Source organism: Arctopsyche grandis, chromosome 13 (genome assembly GCF_051622035.1).
Source record: "Arctopsyche grandis isolate Sample6627 chromosome 13, ASM5162203v2, whole genome shotgun sequence".
Classification (NCBI taxonomy): Eukaryota; Metazoa; Arthropoda; class Insecta; order Trichoptera; family Hydropsychidae; genus Arctopsyche; species Arctopsyche grandis.
The window spans coordinates 25,177,701-25,195,188 of NC_135367.1; the positions used below are offsets into that span (position 1 = coordinate 25,177,701).

Sequence of the window (17,488 nt, forward strand, 5' to 3'; positions counted from 1 at the left end):
CAGTAATCACCGAATCGAATCTCATGCATACACGCGTACTGGTCCCGTAAACCGTCTACCCCCACTCCTAATCTTTAATGATTTGGTACGAGTTAACTTTTCGAGTCTTCATAAACTCGGAGTTTGTGCCTTAAGGTGGATCCCACTTTGTCATTAATTTTTAAAGTTGACACCACGTGTGGCAATTACAAAATTAAAGTCACTCACACAGAGAGATGTAATAAGTAGAGGTAGGATAGTCACAGTGCTATCCATTGTTTGGCAAACCCTTAACAATACATTTACAACCTTTGAACAATACACGGCCCCCGCAGGCTCCGGTGACTAGTAATAAGAATAGAGGGGCCCTTACGAATAAATAATTGTTGTCAATTTTACGCGGTAAGTCTCTATAAATACGCTACATCGCACGGAATACAATCGGATCAACTTACTTATAAAAATGTATCCCACGTTGTTTATTGTGTTTTTGATTGTATTGTGCAATTTTTACCGATGCTTGCGAGTAATATAAACAAACAGAGAACTTTTTATCGGACATACGTCGAGCACCAAGCGTCAAATACGACTGATGCTAAAATTATTTAGATCTGTCTGTGGACAGAATGTCACTTGACAACAAAAGAACACCTAAAGCCACTTCCATTAATATTACATTTCTCTGCACTCACATTACAAAGATATTCTTGGTCATCAAGGAAATTTGGTGAGGAAGACCAAATATCCAACTATTTCGGGCATTTAATTATATTTGAGAATGTGCAGTTATTTCCAGTCACTAAGTATGTAAGATTTTCCAAATGTTTGGTCATTTTCGGGAACACTCAATGAATGAAAGGTCATACTCCTTCATACTTGTGGCGCATTGACTACATTTAGTTATGTGTCGGCTCTACGATATGGTCGAGTTTCAGTCACCATCCTGTGAGTTGTGACCAACTCGGCCATGTTGGTTCGTTGCTACTCCACTTCCTCCTTGCTGCCGAAATAAACTGTTGTGCACCACCAACACAGTCGTCTCAATCGCCCTACCCCCATAAATATTTGATTTTTTTTTTACAAGGCTTTTCTATATCCTACATTCTTCCGATCGTTTTGAAACTGTGTCATTTTGCGCGGTTTGGTCAACGATAGAAATTTAAATCTCTTCCACCAGTACGGTGGTGAAAAATAAACGTAGTAAACACGTTTAAGAATGCAAAAATTTTGGAGACGTTGACGTTTGCGAGCTAGTAGCCTTATATGTTTGAATTTCCGCCACCCATTCGTCTTGTCAGATTTCAACTGTTTAAACGCCTAAAATTCTATCTTTTTCACACTATATCTCATAAAATTTGCATTATAGGCTCTCATATATATTTTTACTTCACTCATAGGTTGGATAATGAACGTTTAAGTGTTTATATTAGAATTCTGTAATATGTACATACGTACGTGTTAGGGCCAAATTTTTTTGGAACTGTGGATATAATCTGAATGCTTAGTCACTTTCAGGTATATTCTGCAATATTCAATATTCGGTAATTTCCAAGGATGTCCCGACAACAATCATTATACCCAAATAATAAAACAAATGTAACAATGAAAGATTCAATGGTCAATATAAGCAATGTATTTGATTCAAAACAAACGTGAAATTAAATTTCATTACCATACAAATAACAATTTATTACATCAGATAGAAATATTTAATTTCACAGAAGATAATAAGGCCCACGTATAACAGTGGTGATTTTTTTTTATATGATGGAACATTCATAAAATGCATTTCACAACATAAACAAATCATATTTTATAAAAAATCCATTAAAAGACGTTGAGTAGTATTACATAATAAAATTATTTTAAGAATATGTTTTTACATACAAAAGATTTTCGTAACGAATTAATAAATACAAAAAAAAAGAAAAAAAAGTAATACACCACAATTTACTTTCAGAATAGTTATGATATACAGATCGACTGATTATAAAAATTACGATACGTATTCTTTTTTTTCTTCAAATTAATAAAAATATGAAAATATTAACAGGTCACAATGGTGATGATTCCTTGTATGAAATATGTTATATAAAAAAAATTACAAATCATTTAATTTTAATTACATATTTATGACGGCACACTTCATATACACACAAATGTATATTATATATTGACCAAGAGATTTACTAAATCCAAAACAAATATTATAAAATCGCCATTTTAAGCCAGATAACTGTATTCGTCGCTAGCTCCGGGAGTTCTTTCAATGTATTGTTTGTCTATTAACGATTCTATGCACTTTTTAATCATAGCTACGTTCGGTGCAAAAGCGACTCTCGCTTGTCCTAACACTTCTTGTAGAAGATCATTGTGTTTTAAAACCTGGAACGAACATCATACATCAGCATCAGCATTGCAAAATTTAAATAAAAGCCCCAGATTTAACATTTAACACAACTGAATCAATCAAATGCAGACAAATTACCTTTCTAGCTTTCATAATCCGTACAATAGCAGCTTGTAAGAACATTTTGCGATCTTCGTCGACTGACGCCGCAGTTCTTTCAGCTTCGGTTTGATTCCGAGGACCACCGCCACCACTCGCTCCAATGGCAACGCGAACTTTAGTTCTCTTATTAACAAATCCCGTATTTAACCTAATAATAGTTTCTATATCTAAAAACAAAACCACAAACAAAACATTTAAATCAATTTCAAAAGTATTTGAAGATTAAGTAAAATCATTTCATACAAACCATTCATATTTCCCTCGGACGTCAATAAATGAATATCGATCAGAGGCGCAATATGCCGACCTAATTGTTCGAGAGAGAAGTCGCTAGCTCTCATCAGCTCGCTGATTGATTGCGTATCTGTATGTTCGAACTCTAATACGAGAGCCATTTGTGCAGTCTGCATAGTAACATAATAAGGCTTCCGCAAATAACACAACTTTAACTCACCTAAAAGCAAACAGAAAAATAAAAAGAATTCGGATGTGATCAACCCATGACTATGTATTTGAGGAATATGAGGTCTCAAAAAAAAATTCGATAATTAAGCATACATACCGATTATGAGAGCATTTTCGATACAAATTGAGCGCAAATGTAGGGAAACTTACACTAGACAAAAGTTCTATTTCCGGTTGTCGGATTTTGTTCGAAATTTTTATTATTATTATTATTATACAAATTAAATATCAAGAAAATAAAAATAATTTCTATTAAATGTAAAAAAAATTCAGTCTGATTCGGTTAGCGGTTTGGGAGATAATTGGATTCAAAAGCTTAAAAAAAAGAGGACACCTATGTATAAGGGGAGGTACCATTTCTGGTCAACTTAAAAATTTACATCATATGGATAAGAATTTCAGTAACCGATACTAAGTTTCAATTTGATAGGACTAATGGTGTTCAACAAATCCCCAAAATACACGGACATTTTTTCTAAATCATGAAAACGTGATCAGTGATCGATTCTGAGCTTGAATCAATCAAAATCTCGAGTTCGAATTTTCGCATCATCACAAAACTTCGTCTATTGTTGCCACGTACATAGATAAAGTAAAAATGATTAAAAAACAAACTATAATTACCCATGCATAAATGATGTAACCAAGTGAGTTTGCGACCACTGTAAAAATTACGATAAAAACTCTCAAACAACTGTATGGGCTTCTCCAGTTGGATAGGGACTGGACCCATATTACAATTTTCGACTTTTAAAGGCCATGCACCAGCTTGTAGCACCTGCAAACCACCCGTTAACAATATTAATTCACATTATTTGATAAATCAAAGAATATCAGCAACGAAAAATCATTACGTGAATGCTGAATCCGACGCCAGCATCGGCGTTTTCGGCTTTGAGGTAGTCTTGGAATTTAGAATTAAGATCTCCCGACACGTTTATGTCGGTAAACATACGTAACAGTTTATTAGTGAATTCGTATCCGCAAGCCTATAATAATATGAAGAATATAAACCGATTAATAATAGTTCTATGTATATGTATTATATGTAATATATGTACTGTTAAAAAATAAGAAAATTACCAATTTAAGTCTATTAATCATGGCTTCCTCTTGATCCATACTATAACTCTGTTGATGTATTAATCTTTTGGCCATTAATTGTGCGTAAAACTTTTGAAAAATATCTTTATCATCTATATATTTAAATATTATAATGGAAGATGCTAATTTTTCCTCGGCTTCCGATTCAGTCACACCCCGAGAGCTCTTCCTCAAAAGCGAATCACAGTATCTGCAATAAATGATTACATGACAATATTTTCCATATAATTCACATATAATATTATATATTTTCCATATAATGTCAGTGAACGAAACATCTCGTTCACGGTTCACCATAAAAAACAGCAATCAAGACATTTTTACATCTCTATATATGTATGTATGTAGATATATACGTTACCTAGCAAGCAACTCGGGACTTCTACACGTCTGCTCGTTCTGTCGGCTGTTGATAACGGCACTGCACGCCTTATCTAAAGCTCCCATAAACAACTGATCGCTTTCGAAAACCTAAAAACAATGATCACATTAATCATCAATAATGGCGGCAAACACAGACCAAAAAAAAAGTACATACTGTTGAAAAAAAAGTACCTGAGAAAATAGATCCTTATATTTATCGTAAATGGTTAACATTTGTTCTACAAATTGATTATGCGCACTTTCCCCCTTCAGATCTACCATCCCCTTTAATCCTTGATCCTAGAAAATGAACAATTTCACAGTTAAACTACAAATAATAAATCAAAGTATTTCTCAAAGCTGAATTACAACTCATAGTTTATTCATTACTTTAATATGATTGAAAGTGACGTCTAACAACGGCCGCAACGCTCCGGGTAAAGTTCGAAGCAGTGTATACACATTGCGGAGATCTTCAGACCTCTCTTCAATCACCATCGAGTCAAACTCGGCATGCAGGAAATTGAGATGCTCCTCTACCTGCAAAATCGATACCAAAATTTAAATACATTATATACACAGACAGATCGAAAGGTTCGTTCGGAAATCATACCATATGTTTCTCATACACAGCTTTGAGTTTGCTAAGCGACGACGGATGTAAGAATTGTTTCCCTCTGTCCATCTCTTGATCCATTCCTAAGCGACAAAAAAAAAAAAAACCATTAACAAAATATTCACCAGTATATTGATGAGTTTTGATATATGTGTGTATATACCGGTGATGACTTCTCGCATATATCCGGAAACATTGCACCGTAATAAAAGTATCGCAGCTAGTCTTCTACAGTGTTCACTGGTTGCTTCTAAGAGTGGGCTTTCAGCCATTTCGGTGTACAACGCCAAGGGTTGTTTTTTTCTATACGCTTGAATCTGTCAATATTATACGAACGGTATTTATTATTAACATTTGGCAGATTCATAACCAATATCTGGCGACATGAGGTCATAGAATAGCTCACTGTTTGCCAGTTGAGTTGTACTTAAATTTCTAGATGACAACACATTGACTGTCGGAATTTGCGAGATATAGATTAACCCTTTGAATGCTGATTGGCGTTTTTTTTGTTGATTATGTAAAAAATAAACAAAAATACTACCAGCTAAGCCTTTCCAGGTAGCATTGAAAAAAAAAATGCATTGAACATTGGTCGTGTAATCCGTGTCAATGTCATAGCAGCATTTCCCGATGGAAATCCCTAACTTCTGAGTATGAGAATGTGGCTTGGCATTTAGATTGTGAGCATTACATTTTAACAACAATGAAGCTGATGGAACTAGTTTTTCAAAAATACATTCGCCAACAGACTTCTTTTGTTTACTTGATATTGTTACAAAATATATTAGTCTAAACACACCTTTACAAAACTCGAAATCCTCAGCAGGTAGTTATCTAGGGTTTGTTGGGATTGGCTACAATTTTAACACTTGCTTTCTATTGGATTTCTTAATAATTCGGAAATGTTGGCGAAATTTTTACCGTGGCGGGCTTTCAACAGAAAAGACGTCAGCACTCAAAGGGTTAATGTTCACTGAAAGCTTTAAATTTGTGATGATACCTCTACAAAACTATAAATGACTGTGCGTATAATCTGGGTACGATGTGGTTTGTTTTCGCGGGCAGCTTGAACTCCCGCTAGCAAGGCTCTTATGACTCTCAAACGCAACTGTTGGTCGAGAGCCAGCTCCCAGCTTAGTAGACCTAGTTCGCCGACTTCCAGTTTTTCAGGATTCAAAGTCGTCGTATTGCCATATATTAGTTCCGCTTCCGCTATCTGAATACAAAACAACGAGTGAGGTTAGCTTTCGTTGGATAATTTGGCAAAAACACACTGAGTGGTACGGGACGTCACATCTTTTGGGTCACCGCTGTGATCGTTTCACAGTGAGGGTTCCGCAAACCGAATTCGGGTGCAGTTGTGAATATGTTTGGGAGCTCCACGTGTATGCATATCCATATGCAACCGAGATTGGACAAGTTTCTGCTACATTTCTTCAAATACGGGATTCACCGTTATCGATCGCTGTTAAGCAAGGATAAGATATCACCGAAAACACTCCAGGGGGTGATTTTTGGGACTGTGCACCGTTTATATGAGCTAGGGGTGCTGCGTTTTAAAAGTATCTAAAACAAAACACGCACCACGTACCACTCAGTGTGTTTACGCCCTAAAAAACTGTAAGTAAATCAATTAGTAAAAGCTGACAGCATTGTGGTTAAGGTTTGAGCATCATCAGTCTGTTTGTATACAGCAACTAGCAGGTATACAATTGAGACGCGTTTAAAGTTTACTCGGAAAATTTACATGGAAAAAAACGATTACGCATTGCTATTTCGCATAAAAATTAATTTGAAAGATTTTGATTATTAAATAATTTAATAGCTTTTTATTAAAAATAAGTGATTCAATAGATTGAATAATTTTTTTAATGTTTCAGAATTGTTAATCAATAGTCAAAACATTTTTGGCTTCATCGATGGAATATTTGCAAGACTTGGCGATGATGATGACGATGTAATATCAGGACAGTCGAACCTCCCAATATTACATCGCAAACCTTTACCAACTGAGCTCGGCAGTATCACACAAACCTTATGTTTCCTAATATGTTGCTGATTAAGATAAAGATAAAGATTATTAAGATATTGTAAACCCTCGCTATACTGCGTCCACGCATCGTAATATCTGAAACAGACCAACCGTTAAACGATCAATTCCGCACACGGACAAAACACAACACAAACAATCCGCATTACCTTTGTAATAAACCCTCGCCGACAGCCTCGTCGGCCAGATCTTGATCTGGCGTGCTGGCGACCCTTCGGAGCAAATTGGCAACGTGATCTTCTAAAAAGTCTTTAGTTACTTTATACAGCCTCTCGGCCATCGGCTCGGGGTGCGCCACACACAACGAGTACACATCTGAAAATCGGCTATTCCACGCCGAACGACCCACCTTTCCTAAAGTGACTACGCCGTATACCTAAAATAGAAGAATATAATATAATAAATAAAGGGTGCTACTTAAGTATGCGGTCTACCTTCACATATCTACTTTAGTATGCGATCTACCTTCACGTTTTTACTTTAGTCGAGATCGAACGAGTGTCCCGAACCGAGGTCGAGTAAGACCCCAGTATTTTTTAATCAAAATACAGCTTTTCCTAATACAAATGGGTTCAATATACATGTAGGCTTGGAATTGAACGAAAGGCTGATGTATGGGCTATGGCTGAGAAAGAGTATGTTACGACTGATTGTGAGAAGGGGATGAAAAGGGGCAGATATATAACGGTTAGTCGCAGTTGGACCTGTGCTCCGCGCGGTTGGTCGCTAAGCCTCCGCACGTATCATCTTAATAAACAACATGACTGGAAACGCACGTGTTTGGCCTTCACCTCAACCGCCGCATCCCAACCGTGGTCCTGAACAGCGTCACCTGTCAGGATTCTCTACCACATACATATATCTTATTAATCATTTTAAACATCAACATAAAAAGTTTTAGTTCTATAGCATGTTTTTGACTATGTTTGTATTAAAAAATAACGACAACCATCGACCTGCAAACGCACATAGGTGAGGCCAACAGGCGACTGCATGACTCAATAGCCACGCGCCAAAAGCGACGAAAATATAGCTGTCTCTTTCTCTCGCATTGATTCATCGATCAACAAGAATATGCAAGCGAACAGTCAAAAACATGACTTATCGCTACCGCCTTTAAATTTTTTTACACCATACAAAATGTATTAAAATAAATTTCTTGTAGTTCATTCTAGGAATACAAGAAATATAGGGTGTATAGCTTTCAAAACCACATAGTTATTACGAAAAACGTAAAAATTGGGGCACTTGCATACCCCACTTCGATGAGGGAGGCTTAATATGCGGTCTCACTGTCTCAGTTCTCGCGTGTGACAGTGCGACTGAATAATACCGACCCTAACTTAACCAAACCTAACCTGACCCTTAAATAAATGGGTGTTGGCTGCTAAGACACGTTTTTTTTTGTGAAAATATTGATGAAATAAAACTTAAATTTCCCCCCATTTCTTTAAGGGTCAGGTTAGGTTAGGTTAAGTTAGGGTTGGGCCTATTCATTTGAGATTAGGTTGTTAGGGTCGGTATTTTCTGACGATATTTTGATAGAAATGCTTCGACAACATTATGGGGCTGCAGGAAAAAACAAAAATTATAATTAACAGGTCGTTGCTACGATACAAAAAATAAATAAAAATTGTCAACATCGATTCAAAGGTAGATCGCATGCTAAGGTAGACCGCATACTAAAGTAGCACCAAATAAAGTATCAAAGACATACATATGAAAAGGGTTGAAAATGCGTACCGTTTCTTTAAGGCTGAGCCATGTCTCTTGAAAGTCTATACTTTTCGGTTTCAGCGACATCTTGTTAGTCTCATCTAGCGGGGGTTGAAGTGTCGTAGCCGTGCTGCTTTGCTTACTCTTTTGGACGATTCGCCGTCTCCCTTTGTGCGAGGAATTGCTGACTGCGGCTAATTTTCACAACGTAACGCTCACTCTGGAACAAACAACAAAGAGCTGACATTTGTTGGCAAGTTTTCAAAAACCTACCGAATCCATTTCTAAAATAAAACACGACGCGTTTTAACGTTTCGATATATTGTTGTTAATTTTTGAACACGCACAAAATGCGCAAAATGTTATTTATTGTTTTTATTATTCACATTGACATGTGTACATAAGACGAATATACTTCGTGACGAATAGCCACATCCTTTCCGTTAGTCACAGTGTGGTGTAAATCATCGTATTCGATAACTTAATTACGATTGAATATGTATATCGTTCAGGTATTGTTGCATATTGAAGACTACACGTCTTCAATTAATCAAAATAGGCTTATAATAATTGTAAATAGGTTTTTGAGCTCTTTTTCCTATTATGCTGTACATTAACATTAGAATAATACAATACTATGATTACTAACAAAATTAAATTAAAATTGTTAAATAGAAAATGATCAGTACATCAGTAGCTATTAAAATAAATATAAGATGTATTGTGAACATAATTTAGTAATAATAAAAAGCATTTAAAAATCAATCAAAATAAGCAATATTATAGAATAACCGAGCAATTCAAACCAAATTAGTAAACAAGTTGTTTATTTCATCAATTAAAAGTTCAACTTATTGTAAATTTTAATATCGCTATTCTGTCTGTGTGTCTGTCTGAGATAACGCTCGCCGTACTATAATAGTCGTTTCGATTCGACATACATATGTACGTCGCAGCTAAACCGCTGCCAAAACGTATATACGAATGTATTAACAAAAGAAAAAACTTCTATATATACTGATCGCTACTGAAGTTTCCGCTTGGTAGAGAATTTACCGCCATCTATTGAAAATTTATTTAATTAATTAATTTTTCTATTGGTGTTTTATATTGTTTACATGTAGGTAGTTTTTAACTTTTTTTTGCATATTAAACAATCTAATCTAATATATAATTTCGAAAGAGACTTTGTATGTAAGGAATTTTGATTGGGAACATCAAAAACAAGTCAAAGTTTCTATGACGACGATTCGATTGGTCGAGTATTATTTTTTTTCGATTCAAATAAATTTAATAAAAAACCAAATGAATATTTACTATTAGATTTGCCAAGTTTCAGCTGTTTATATTACAAATACTGAGCGAAGCCGGGTAAAACAACTAGTTTAATATAAATATTAAATTAAATATATTTAAAAAGTATTCGGAAAAAATTCGACCGCGTGGGGATTGAACACATGATCGATGAAACACTTATTATAATTTTTTTTTATTTAATAACATAATAGTCCAACACCCATGCGATGATATTTCATCGAGCACAACACTAGTTGTAAATAACCGGCAGCGTGGACTAGTTGTTAGCATATGTATGATATGCTTTCGAACATAGTGGTCACGGGTTCGAGTCCCACTGGTTGCTGCTGGCCACACCTTGGTCTATGATTCCAGGACGATCGTTTCCTATCAGAGTTTGCCGATTTATCTGATTTTCATTGAAACAGTTCCAAACAAATTGGCAACCTCGAGGGCGAAATCACGCAGGAAGGAACTTTTAAACATGCGAAAAAAATGTGGCATGCTTTGCACATATTCAGCACACACCATTTCAGAATTACCCCCAAGATTGTAATCGGTTTTTTTTGCTGGACAGTGATCGATAATGGTGTATCCTATATTTAAATGTATAAATAAATAATTCCTTGAAAAAATGTAGGTGAACCCTCACAGTGGGAGTCCAAGCACACGACGTGCCGTTCTTCGCCGTGTGATTTCGCCCCAAATCCCACTTTTAAATATAAAACAATACAGCTTATGCTACTTTTATATACATAAAATATTAATATTATATTGCATTATCGTTATATAGAGTATAAATATATTATACCATCTCCTTAATATACAGACGTAGATTTTGTATAATGGTACTAAACGTGACGCGAGTGTTTCTCGACTGTCTGAATCTTTCACGCAATAGAAGAATTCGGCGATATTGCAAAAAGAAAAACAATTCTAAAAAAGAAACTCTCATCCGAGTTACTATCATTAGGCAAAACGGCATCCGCACGGATATAAATAAAATTGTAACCGAACGAAAATCCTTATTAATACGAAGAATTTAAAAATTCTTATAATAAACTCTGTTTATTAGATGTATTATGAGCATATATAAGAATATTGTAAATAGGTTTATGAGCTCTTTTTCCTATTACGCTGTACATATTAACATTAGAATAATATAATACTATGATTACTAACAAAATTAAATCAAAATTGTAAAATAGAAACAGATCAGTGGCTATCGAAATATATATCTAAGATGTATTGGGAACATAATTTAGTAATAATAAAAAGCATTTAAAAAATAATAAACTCTGTACATTGTGAATAAATTTTGGATTAAACTGGTTTGTATATATTTTATTTATTTATCTGTGACTGGACAGTGTGTTGATTCGTCACAATACGTTTAATTGAGTTTTGGAATAATTCTTGTGTACAAACATAACGTTTTTGTACGGCATTTTAATAATCCCACGAATATTTTTTTTGATTGATTTTTAAATGCTTTTTATTATTACGAAATTATGTTCACAATACATCTTATATCCATTTTAATAGCTACCGATCTACTGATCATTTTCTATTTTACAATTTAATTTCATTTGGTTAGTAATCATAGTATTACATTATTCTAATGTTAATCTACACCATAATAGGAAAAAGAGCTCAAAAACCTATTTACAATCCTTAGCCCACGGATATAAATAGCATAATGATTTAGCAGTTTTCCATATACGGAGACGGGGTCGTCGACTAGAAACGAAAACACAACAGTTCAATGCATACGGGGGGGGTTATTGTTATTCAGAGTTTATCTAGTAGCACGGTGTCAACTTTGAATATGTATGTGAATAGTTTCGAACGAATTAATTCCAGGTGGGGGGGGAGGGGGGAGACGAAGCGGTTTGGAGGTTATGTGTCATTCATTAGTTATCAGCAGTGGAGTGAAGTGGAGGGAGTGTTGACGGCCAATGACTAGACTGAAAATGGGCGGGCAGTGGAAAGGGGTGGCGGGAGGGGGAGGGGGAGGGGGAGGGGTGGCAGCGAGTGAAGAATCGACCCGTGAGGGAGACGAGGTCGAGGTCTGGGCGAGATCAGACGAGGGATGAGAAAGTCGAGACAAACAAAACATCGGCTCACCGATCGGCCGGCCGCCGTGCGCCGTGCGCTTCTCCAGACCTCCGTGTAGACGTCAAGTGAATTCTGGCGAGCGCATAACACGTTTGGCCCGCGAATCCCCACAACCGCGACCATGCTCCTCGCACTCGCACTTTCCAATCATTGTCTCTCTCCAACTACATAACCTCTGATGATGGTCCAATTCCGCGGGGTATTTACGGAATATTTGTCTAATAGCGCGACGCTCGTTTCACGCTCAAAAAACTAGATGCAATTCGCTGCAACGTCACGTTTCGATGCCGTGTCAACAGATGTCTCAAGTGCTCATTTACCCCGAGTACTCACACACTCGATACGTTTGCATATGGAACGGGCAGTTTATAAACATGCGCAAACGAGTAGCGTTGAAAATTCCCCGACCTCGATGTATTACTTGTACGCTGCATGCCAGTTGGTCGAACGCGTGCACTCGTGCACTTGCAACGTCTGAAGTGATCCAGTGGAATCGCTGGAATTCCACCCTTTTGGGATATTTTGTGCCATCTGTAGACGGGGGGTATGGATGTTGAGGGTCTACCTCACGGGCCGGAATGTGAAATTACCGAAAACGCAAATATCGGAAGGCAAAGATCGAAAATCGAAAGATCTTAAGTCGAAAGATCAAAAAAAAAAAAAAGGGTGCATGGTAAACGGTACATATTCACTTAATTTGCGCGAGCAGGATACAACAGGAACAAGAGGAACAAGCTTTTCTTCCCGTATTAATGTGCGCGCGCAGAATACGGAAGGAAAAGCCTGTTCCTCTTGTTCCTGTTGTATCCTGCTCGCGCAAATTAAGTGAGTATGTACCGTTTACCATGCACCCTTTTTTTTATCTTTCGACTTAAGATCTTTCGATTTTCGATCTTTGCCTTCCGATATTTGCGTTTTCGGTAATTTCACATTCCGGCCCGTCACGGAGACCGAGCTATTGACCCCTGCACTGCAAACGATTGCAAATCAAGCGATATTTCGATGCATGCTCATTTCATACTTTTGTCTCGGCTTTTGCCATTTTAAACTTACCAGAAAGATCAAACTCAATTTTAAGAATTGCCAATCATCAATGTACATCGAAATGTCATCTGCGCAACCCCATGTGTCCGAGCCAAAAACCCTCATGGCCGTTGGTTCCGCTTGGTTTGTTAGGGTGGAACTTTCTCGACTCTATATGACGTCAATGGTTGAACGTGGGAAATGTATCCTCCGTTGGAATAGATGTTTTGATTGGGGTGAATCGGGATTCCGTGATCGAGATTTAAGTGACTTGCACGAAATTGCGTTTTCCGGAATAATCACCGAACGGGCGTTCGATGGCACAAAATATCTACCTTCTACTACAAACTACCTTCCATAGTGTAATAGAACTCTCTCTCCCGTTGGAAAAGTTCAGTAAGGGAAATAGCACCGATCTATGACGTCATACTATGTGTCATGGGGTACTTAGATACTAAAATAAAAACTATTTATTACTAACTCAACCTCATTTACAGCAACTCACCATCTACTGTTGGATGGACGGCTCTACAACATGTTTCCATTCGTCTCTGTTTTAATTAATCGTCATTCTCACCCAACACATTTGTTTTTTACTATATCCACCCGTCTCCTTTGTGGCCTTTACAATCTCGCAGGTAACATTCGAGCACCTATTTTGTCCATTATTTTACCTACATGACTCGCTCAATGCCATTTTAATCTTTTCACTCGCTCCACTATATTAACTACTCTTGTCATACTTTTCATCCAGGCATATTTTTTGTATCTCCTCATCATGCCAAGCATACAGCGTTCCACACTTCTTTGAGTAAATTTGAATTTATATAACATGATGGTAATATATTGACTATACATTATATTGATTAACCGTTAGTGTAGCTTAACACGGACAGGATGGATTAGACCGGCACCGTACCTGCGCCGGGTACTAGGCGCTAATCCTAACCGGTGGATTCATCCAGCCTGTCTGAAACATTGCATACCCATCCATACAACACAGCGCCTAGTACCTGGTGCAGGCGCGGTGCCGGTCTAATCTATCCTGCCCGTGTAAAGCTACATTTAGTGTATTATCATATTCAAGTGACCAATGACTAATATTTTCCCTACTTTATTTTTCCATTAGTTAATAACTGCTCTTTACGTTGGCTGAGTTGCGACGCATTCCGCCATATCAATATATTTGCATTGCACACACACACAATACTACACTGCTCATACGCATGCACCTTTTTGTGTACGAGGCTTTTGTCATGGAGCGCAGGCAATTTAAAAAGCAGGCATAATTACAATTGGAAGTGATGGGGGTGGTTTTTACAAGGCTCTTCTATATTTCACTTCGCTCATTGGTCTGACAACATATTATATTATATTCTACATTCTTCCGATCGTTTTGAAACATTGCCATTTTGTGCGGTTTGGTCATTCTCGATTAATTAAAGTCATTCAAGTGGTCAAGAACTATGACTTTTCCTCACCTGCTTAAATTTTAATATAAAACTTGCAATTGTAATGTAATTGTGTCAGCCTGAAATTTATTGTGTTTGGGCCAAATACATGTTGACAGTAAGTAAGCGCCAAACGTTAAACGTCAAATGTAGCGACGAAGTAAACAGCTGCTATTTTTTTAATACTTTCTAAGGGCTCTTAAAAATCTTTAAACAGTATATTATAATAGTAAGTTATTTTTATTTTGAAAATGGAAGACTGCGAAAATCTGCCAGCCGTAATGTTGAACTCGCCAATCAAGGTTATTCATCACCTTCAAAGCTTTCATTCTCAAACGCATGCCAAATATCACTTTCTAATCCCGACTCCATTTTAGGGGAGATGTAAGAACACATCATTTTTCGAAATGCCCGACCCCAGTGTCATAGCGGCTCAAAGAAAACTGGAATTGGAGCAAGACCATATCGCCTCTCAAATCATATCGAAAAAGTCACAACAAAATTATTGTGTACGTATTATTGTTTACTTCAATATTTCTTTGCATACATTGTTTATCATATATGTTTTGATTTTCAAGGCCGACTTAAAAATGTGCGCCCCGGAAGAGTTGGCTCTCCAGAGAAAATTAGAAAATAACCAAGAAACTATCATAGCGACTATTATTCACAGCATTAATGAAAGTGAAAGCTTATCGAATATGGAAACGCAACTGGCTTCCGATATTAAAACGTTGTATTCTAGTGTACAAGAAATGAAAGTTTTGTCTGAGAATCCCGGAATTGATATGTACAGTGTGAATTTCAGTGATTCAGATTTACCTATAACTGCTACGGAATATTTGAAAAAAACGTACAGATTGTTAATTCACGAGAGAAATGAAGAGGACTTAGATTATAAATTAAATTGTGTATGTAGATTTATAAATTGAATAATATATGTCTGTATTTTTTTCTTATTTTACTCTATATTTGACTTTCAGTTCTTACATAAGATGGAAAGTAAATTACTAACTCGAACGCCGTTTGATGATTGTGATAAAATTAGTACCCAAATTATTTTACTAAGTACAATTTTGCTAGATAAGAAGTTGAGACTCGTCATAACTGATACCAATGTATTAGAAGTTTTATGGCTATCTTTGGAAAAGATTCCAGAAAATTTAAAGGCTACTTCTCTGGTTTGTATATTTTAAGTTTTATTATATACATATGTATGTATTACATACATAAGTACATTGATTGACTGTATTATAATATCAGATTGTGATTTTTTATTAGATTTCGAAATGCCTTAGCTCTTTCAATACTTTTTTTTGATACTCCGGATATAAAGATATAAATTCAATAGATAAAACCTTTTCTATTTAATCATAGTTTAGTTGCTTACATTCTAATGAATGCTTGGAGTCAATTAATTGTTTCTAAAATATAATAATTCATTTTTATTATTGCTTTTAGCATAAATCGTATATTTTAAGATTAATTAATGAATTTTCAAATTTGTTTTATTTTGCAGTTGTATTCATTATCGAATAAAATAGTCAACACATTTAAGCATTTCCACGATCGATTTTATATAGCGGAATGTTTGCTGAAGTTAAAATGCGATCCATTGGATTTGGATACCAATCCGAGATATTTCAGCATGAGATTATCCAAATACGTCTTATACCGCACACTCTTCGATCTGCTGGGGTGTCCTTACAAAGAAACAACCGTTAGAAACAATTCTTTCAGGTGTCTGAAGGCATTGATGATGAAGAACGATGACATAAACGCTCTTGATCTGTACAAACAGTACGTGCTTATGAATGTATTGAATATGCTGAGCGATATGATTCATATATCGAGTGAGTCCAGAAATGAGGAATTGAAGTCGAAGAATTGGATTTTAACATTTTTCAATTCGATGATTAGTAATCATCAGCAGGCTTCGATGGTTGTGGATATTTGGAAGGTGCTACTAATACATATGTTTTTTTTATGTTTGTGTATTTGAATGTGTTATTTGAAAATGTTATATTTGTAGGTAAAGTTGCTGTGTACTCGTATTAACTTATTATGGCGCGAAGAGATTGAAAATGATTCCAGCTCACAAGAAAGTTGACTATAATTTTAGTAAATTTATTTATGCCCCATATATGTTCCTATGTGTATATTTTTTTGCGTTATGTTTATGATATTTTGTTAAAAGGAGTAATATTTTGACAAATCTATAAATTTTGTTAGTATGAAGTAAGCAATGGTAATTGACAACATCTTATTTTTTAATGTTATGTATGTTATTAAATTTAGACGTGTATATCTAGGCTTTTCAATCTTGGAAAATACATTTTACATTGGTCTATATATAACACATGTGGATTGAATCCTTTTTGCAGAAATAATTCCATTTTGTTTAAAATAATTTGTATTATCTATGATTATTATTGACTATTTTAAAACATATTTAAATTTCATTGTATGGTCATCGTTATTCTCTGTAATAAAATTGGAAATAATTGTTTTTTATTATTATTTTTTTAATTTATAACAGGAAGACCTAACAGTACCTTCTTGAATTGACCCCAATGTACCTTCTTGGTCAAAATCATTGTACATTTGATACAATTATTATGAGTATTATACAAAGTAAATAAATATTGATTAACATCCACAGAGACATCTATTGTCAAATTTGTAAATTTGCAGCATTTTAAACGATTCAGCAAAATTCGAAATTGGTGAAAACTCGAGATTTTGCGAGAACATGGGTAAGGTTGCCAATTTGTTGCAACCGTTTCAATGAAAAT

At 35.7% G+C, this 17,488-nt stretch overlaps 2 protein-coding genes across 2 annotated transcripts; one reads left to right on the plus strand and one right to left on the minus strand.

Moving 5' to 3' along the window:
• Positions 1-1,577: 1,577 nt before the first annotated feature.
• On the minus strand, positions 1,578-12,698 carry Cul2 (cullin 2). Its single transcript, XM_077443667.1, has 16 exons — positions 12,232-12,698; positions 8,836-9,028; positions 7,242-7,468; positions 7,077-7,170; positions 6,043-6,258; positions 5,203-5,356; positions 5,037-5,122; positions 4,814-4,963; positions 4,616-4,723; positions 4,422-4,531; positions 4,040-4,250; positions 3,811-3,945; positions 3,581-3,734; positions 2,739-2,945; positions 2,468-2,658; positions 1,578-2,364 (listed from the first exon to the last, which is right to left on the minus strand). The coding sequence occupies exons 2-16, from the start codon at positions 8,893-8,895 to the stop codon at positions 2,203-2,205; spliced, it is 2,265 nt and encodes a 754-aa protein (XP_077299793.1). The 5' UTR covers positions 8,896-9,028; positions 12,232-12,698; the 3' UTR covers positions 1,578-2,202.
• A 2,080-nt stretch (positions 12,699-14,778) lies between these two features.
• Positions 14,779-17,210, plus strand: LOC143920670 (uncharacterized). The gene is made up of 6 exons (XM_077443595.1): positions 14,779-14,998; positions 15,074-15,205; positions 15,275-15,604; positions 15,677-15,874; positions 16,213-16,653; positions 16,726-17,210. The coding sequence occupies exons 1-6, from the start codon at positions 14,948-14,950 to the stop codon at positions 16,801-16,803; spliced, it is 1,230 nt and encodes a 409-aa protein (XP_077299721.1). The 5' UTR covers positions 14,779-14,947; the 3' UTR covers positions 16,804-17,210.
• Positions 17,211-17,488: the final 278 nt, after the last annotated feature.

Coding starts and splice junctions, on each gene's coding strand:
- Cul2 (XM_077443667.1), bottom strand. CDS start 8,895: ATGTCGCTGAAACCGAAAAGTATAGACTTTCAAGAGACATGGCTCAGC. Junction 7,171..7,241: donor GGCGAGGGTTTATTACAAAG/GTAATGCGGATT, acceptor GGTCTGTTTCAG/ATATTACGATGCGTGGACGC. Junction 2,946..3,580: donor GTTACATCATTTATGCATGG/GTAATTATAGTT, acceptor GTTTGCTTTTAG/GTGAGTTAAAGTTGTGTTAT.
- LOC143920670 (XM_077443595.1), top strand. CDS start 14,948: ATGGAAGACTGCGAAAATCTGCCAGCCGTAATGTTGAACTCGCCAATC. Junction 15,206..15,274: donor AGTCACAACAAAATTATTGT/GTACGTATTATT, acceptor TTGATTTTCAAG/GCCGACTTAAAAATGTGCGC. Junction 16,654..16,725: donor TGGTTGTGGATATTTGGAAG/GTGCTACTAATA, acceptor TTATATTTGTAG/GTAAAGTTGCTGTGTACTCG.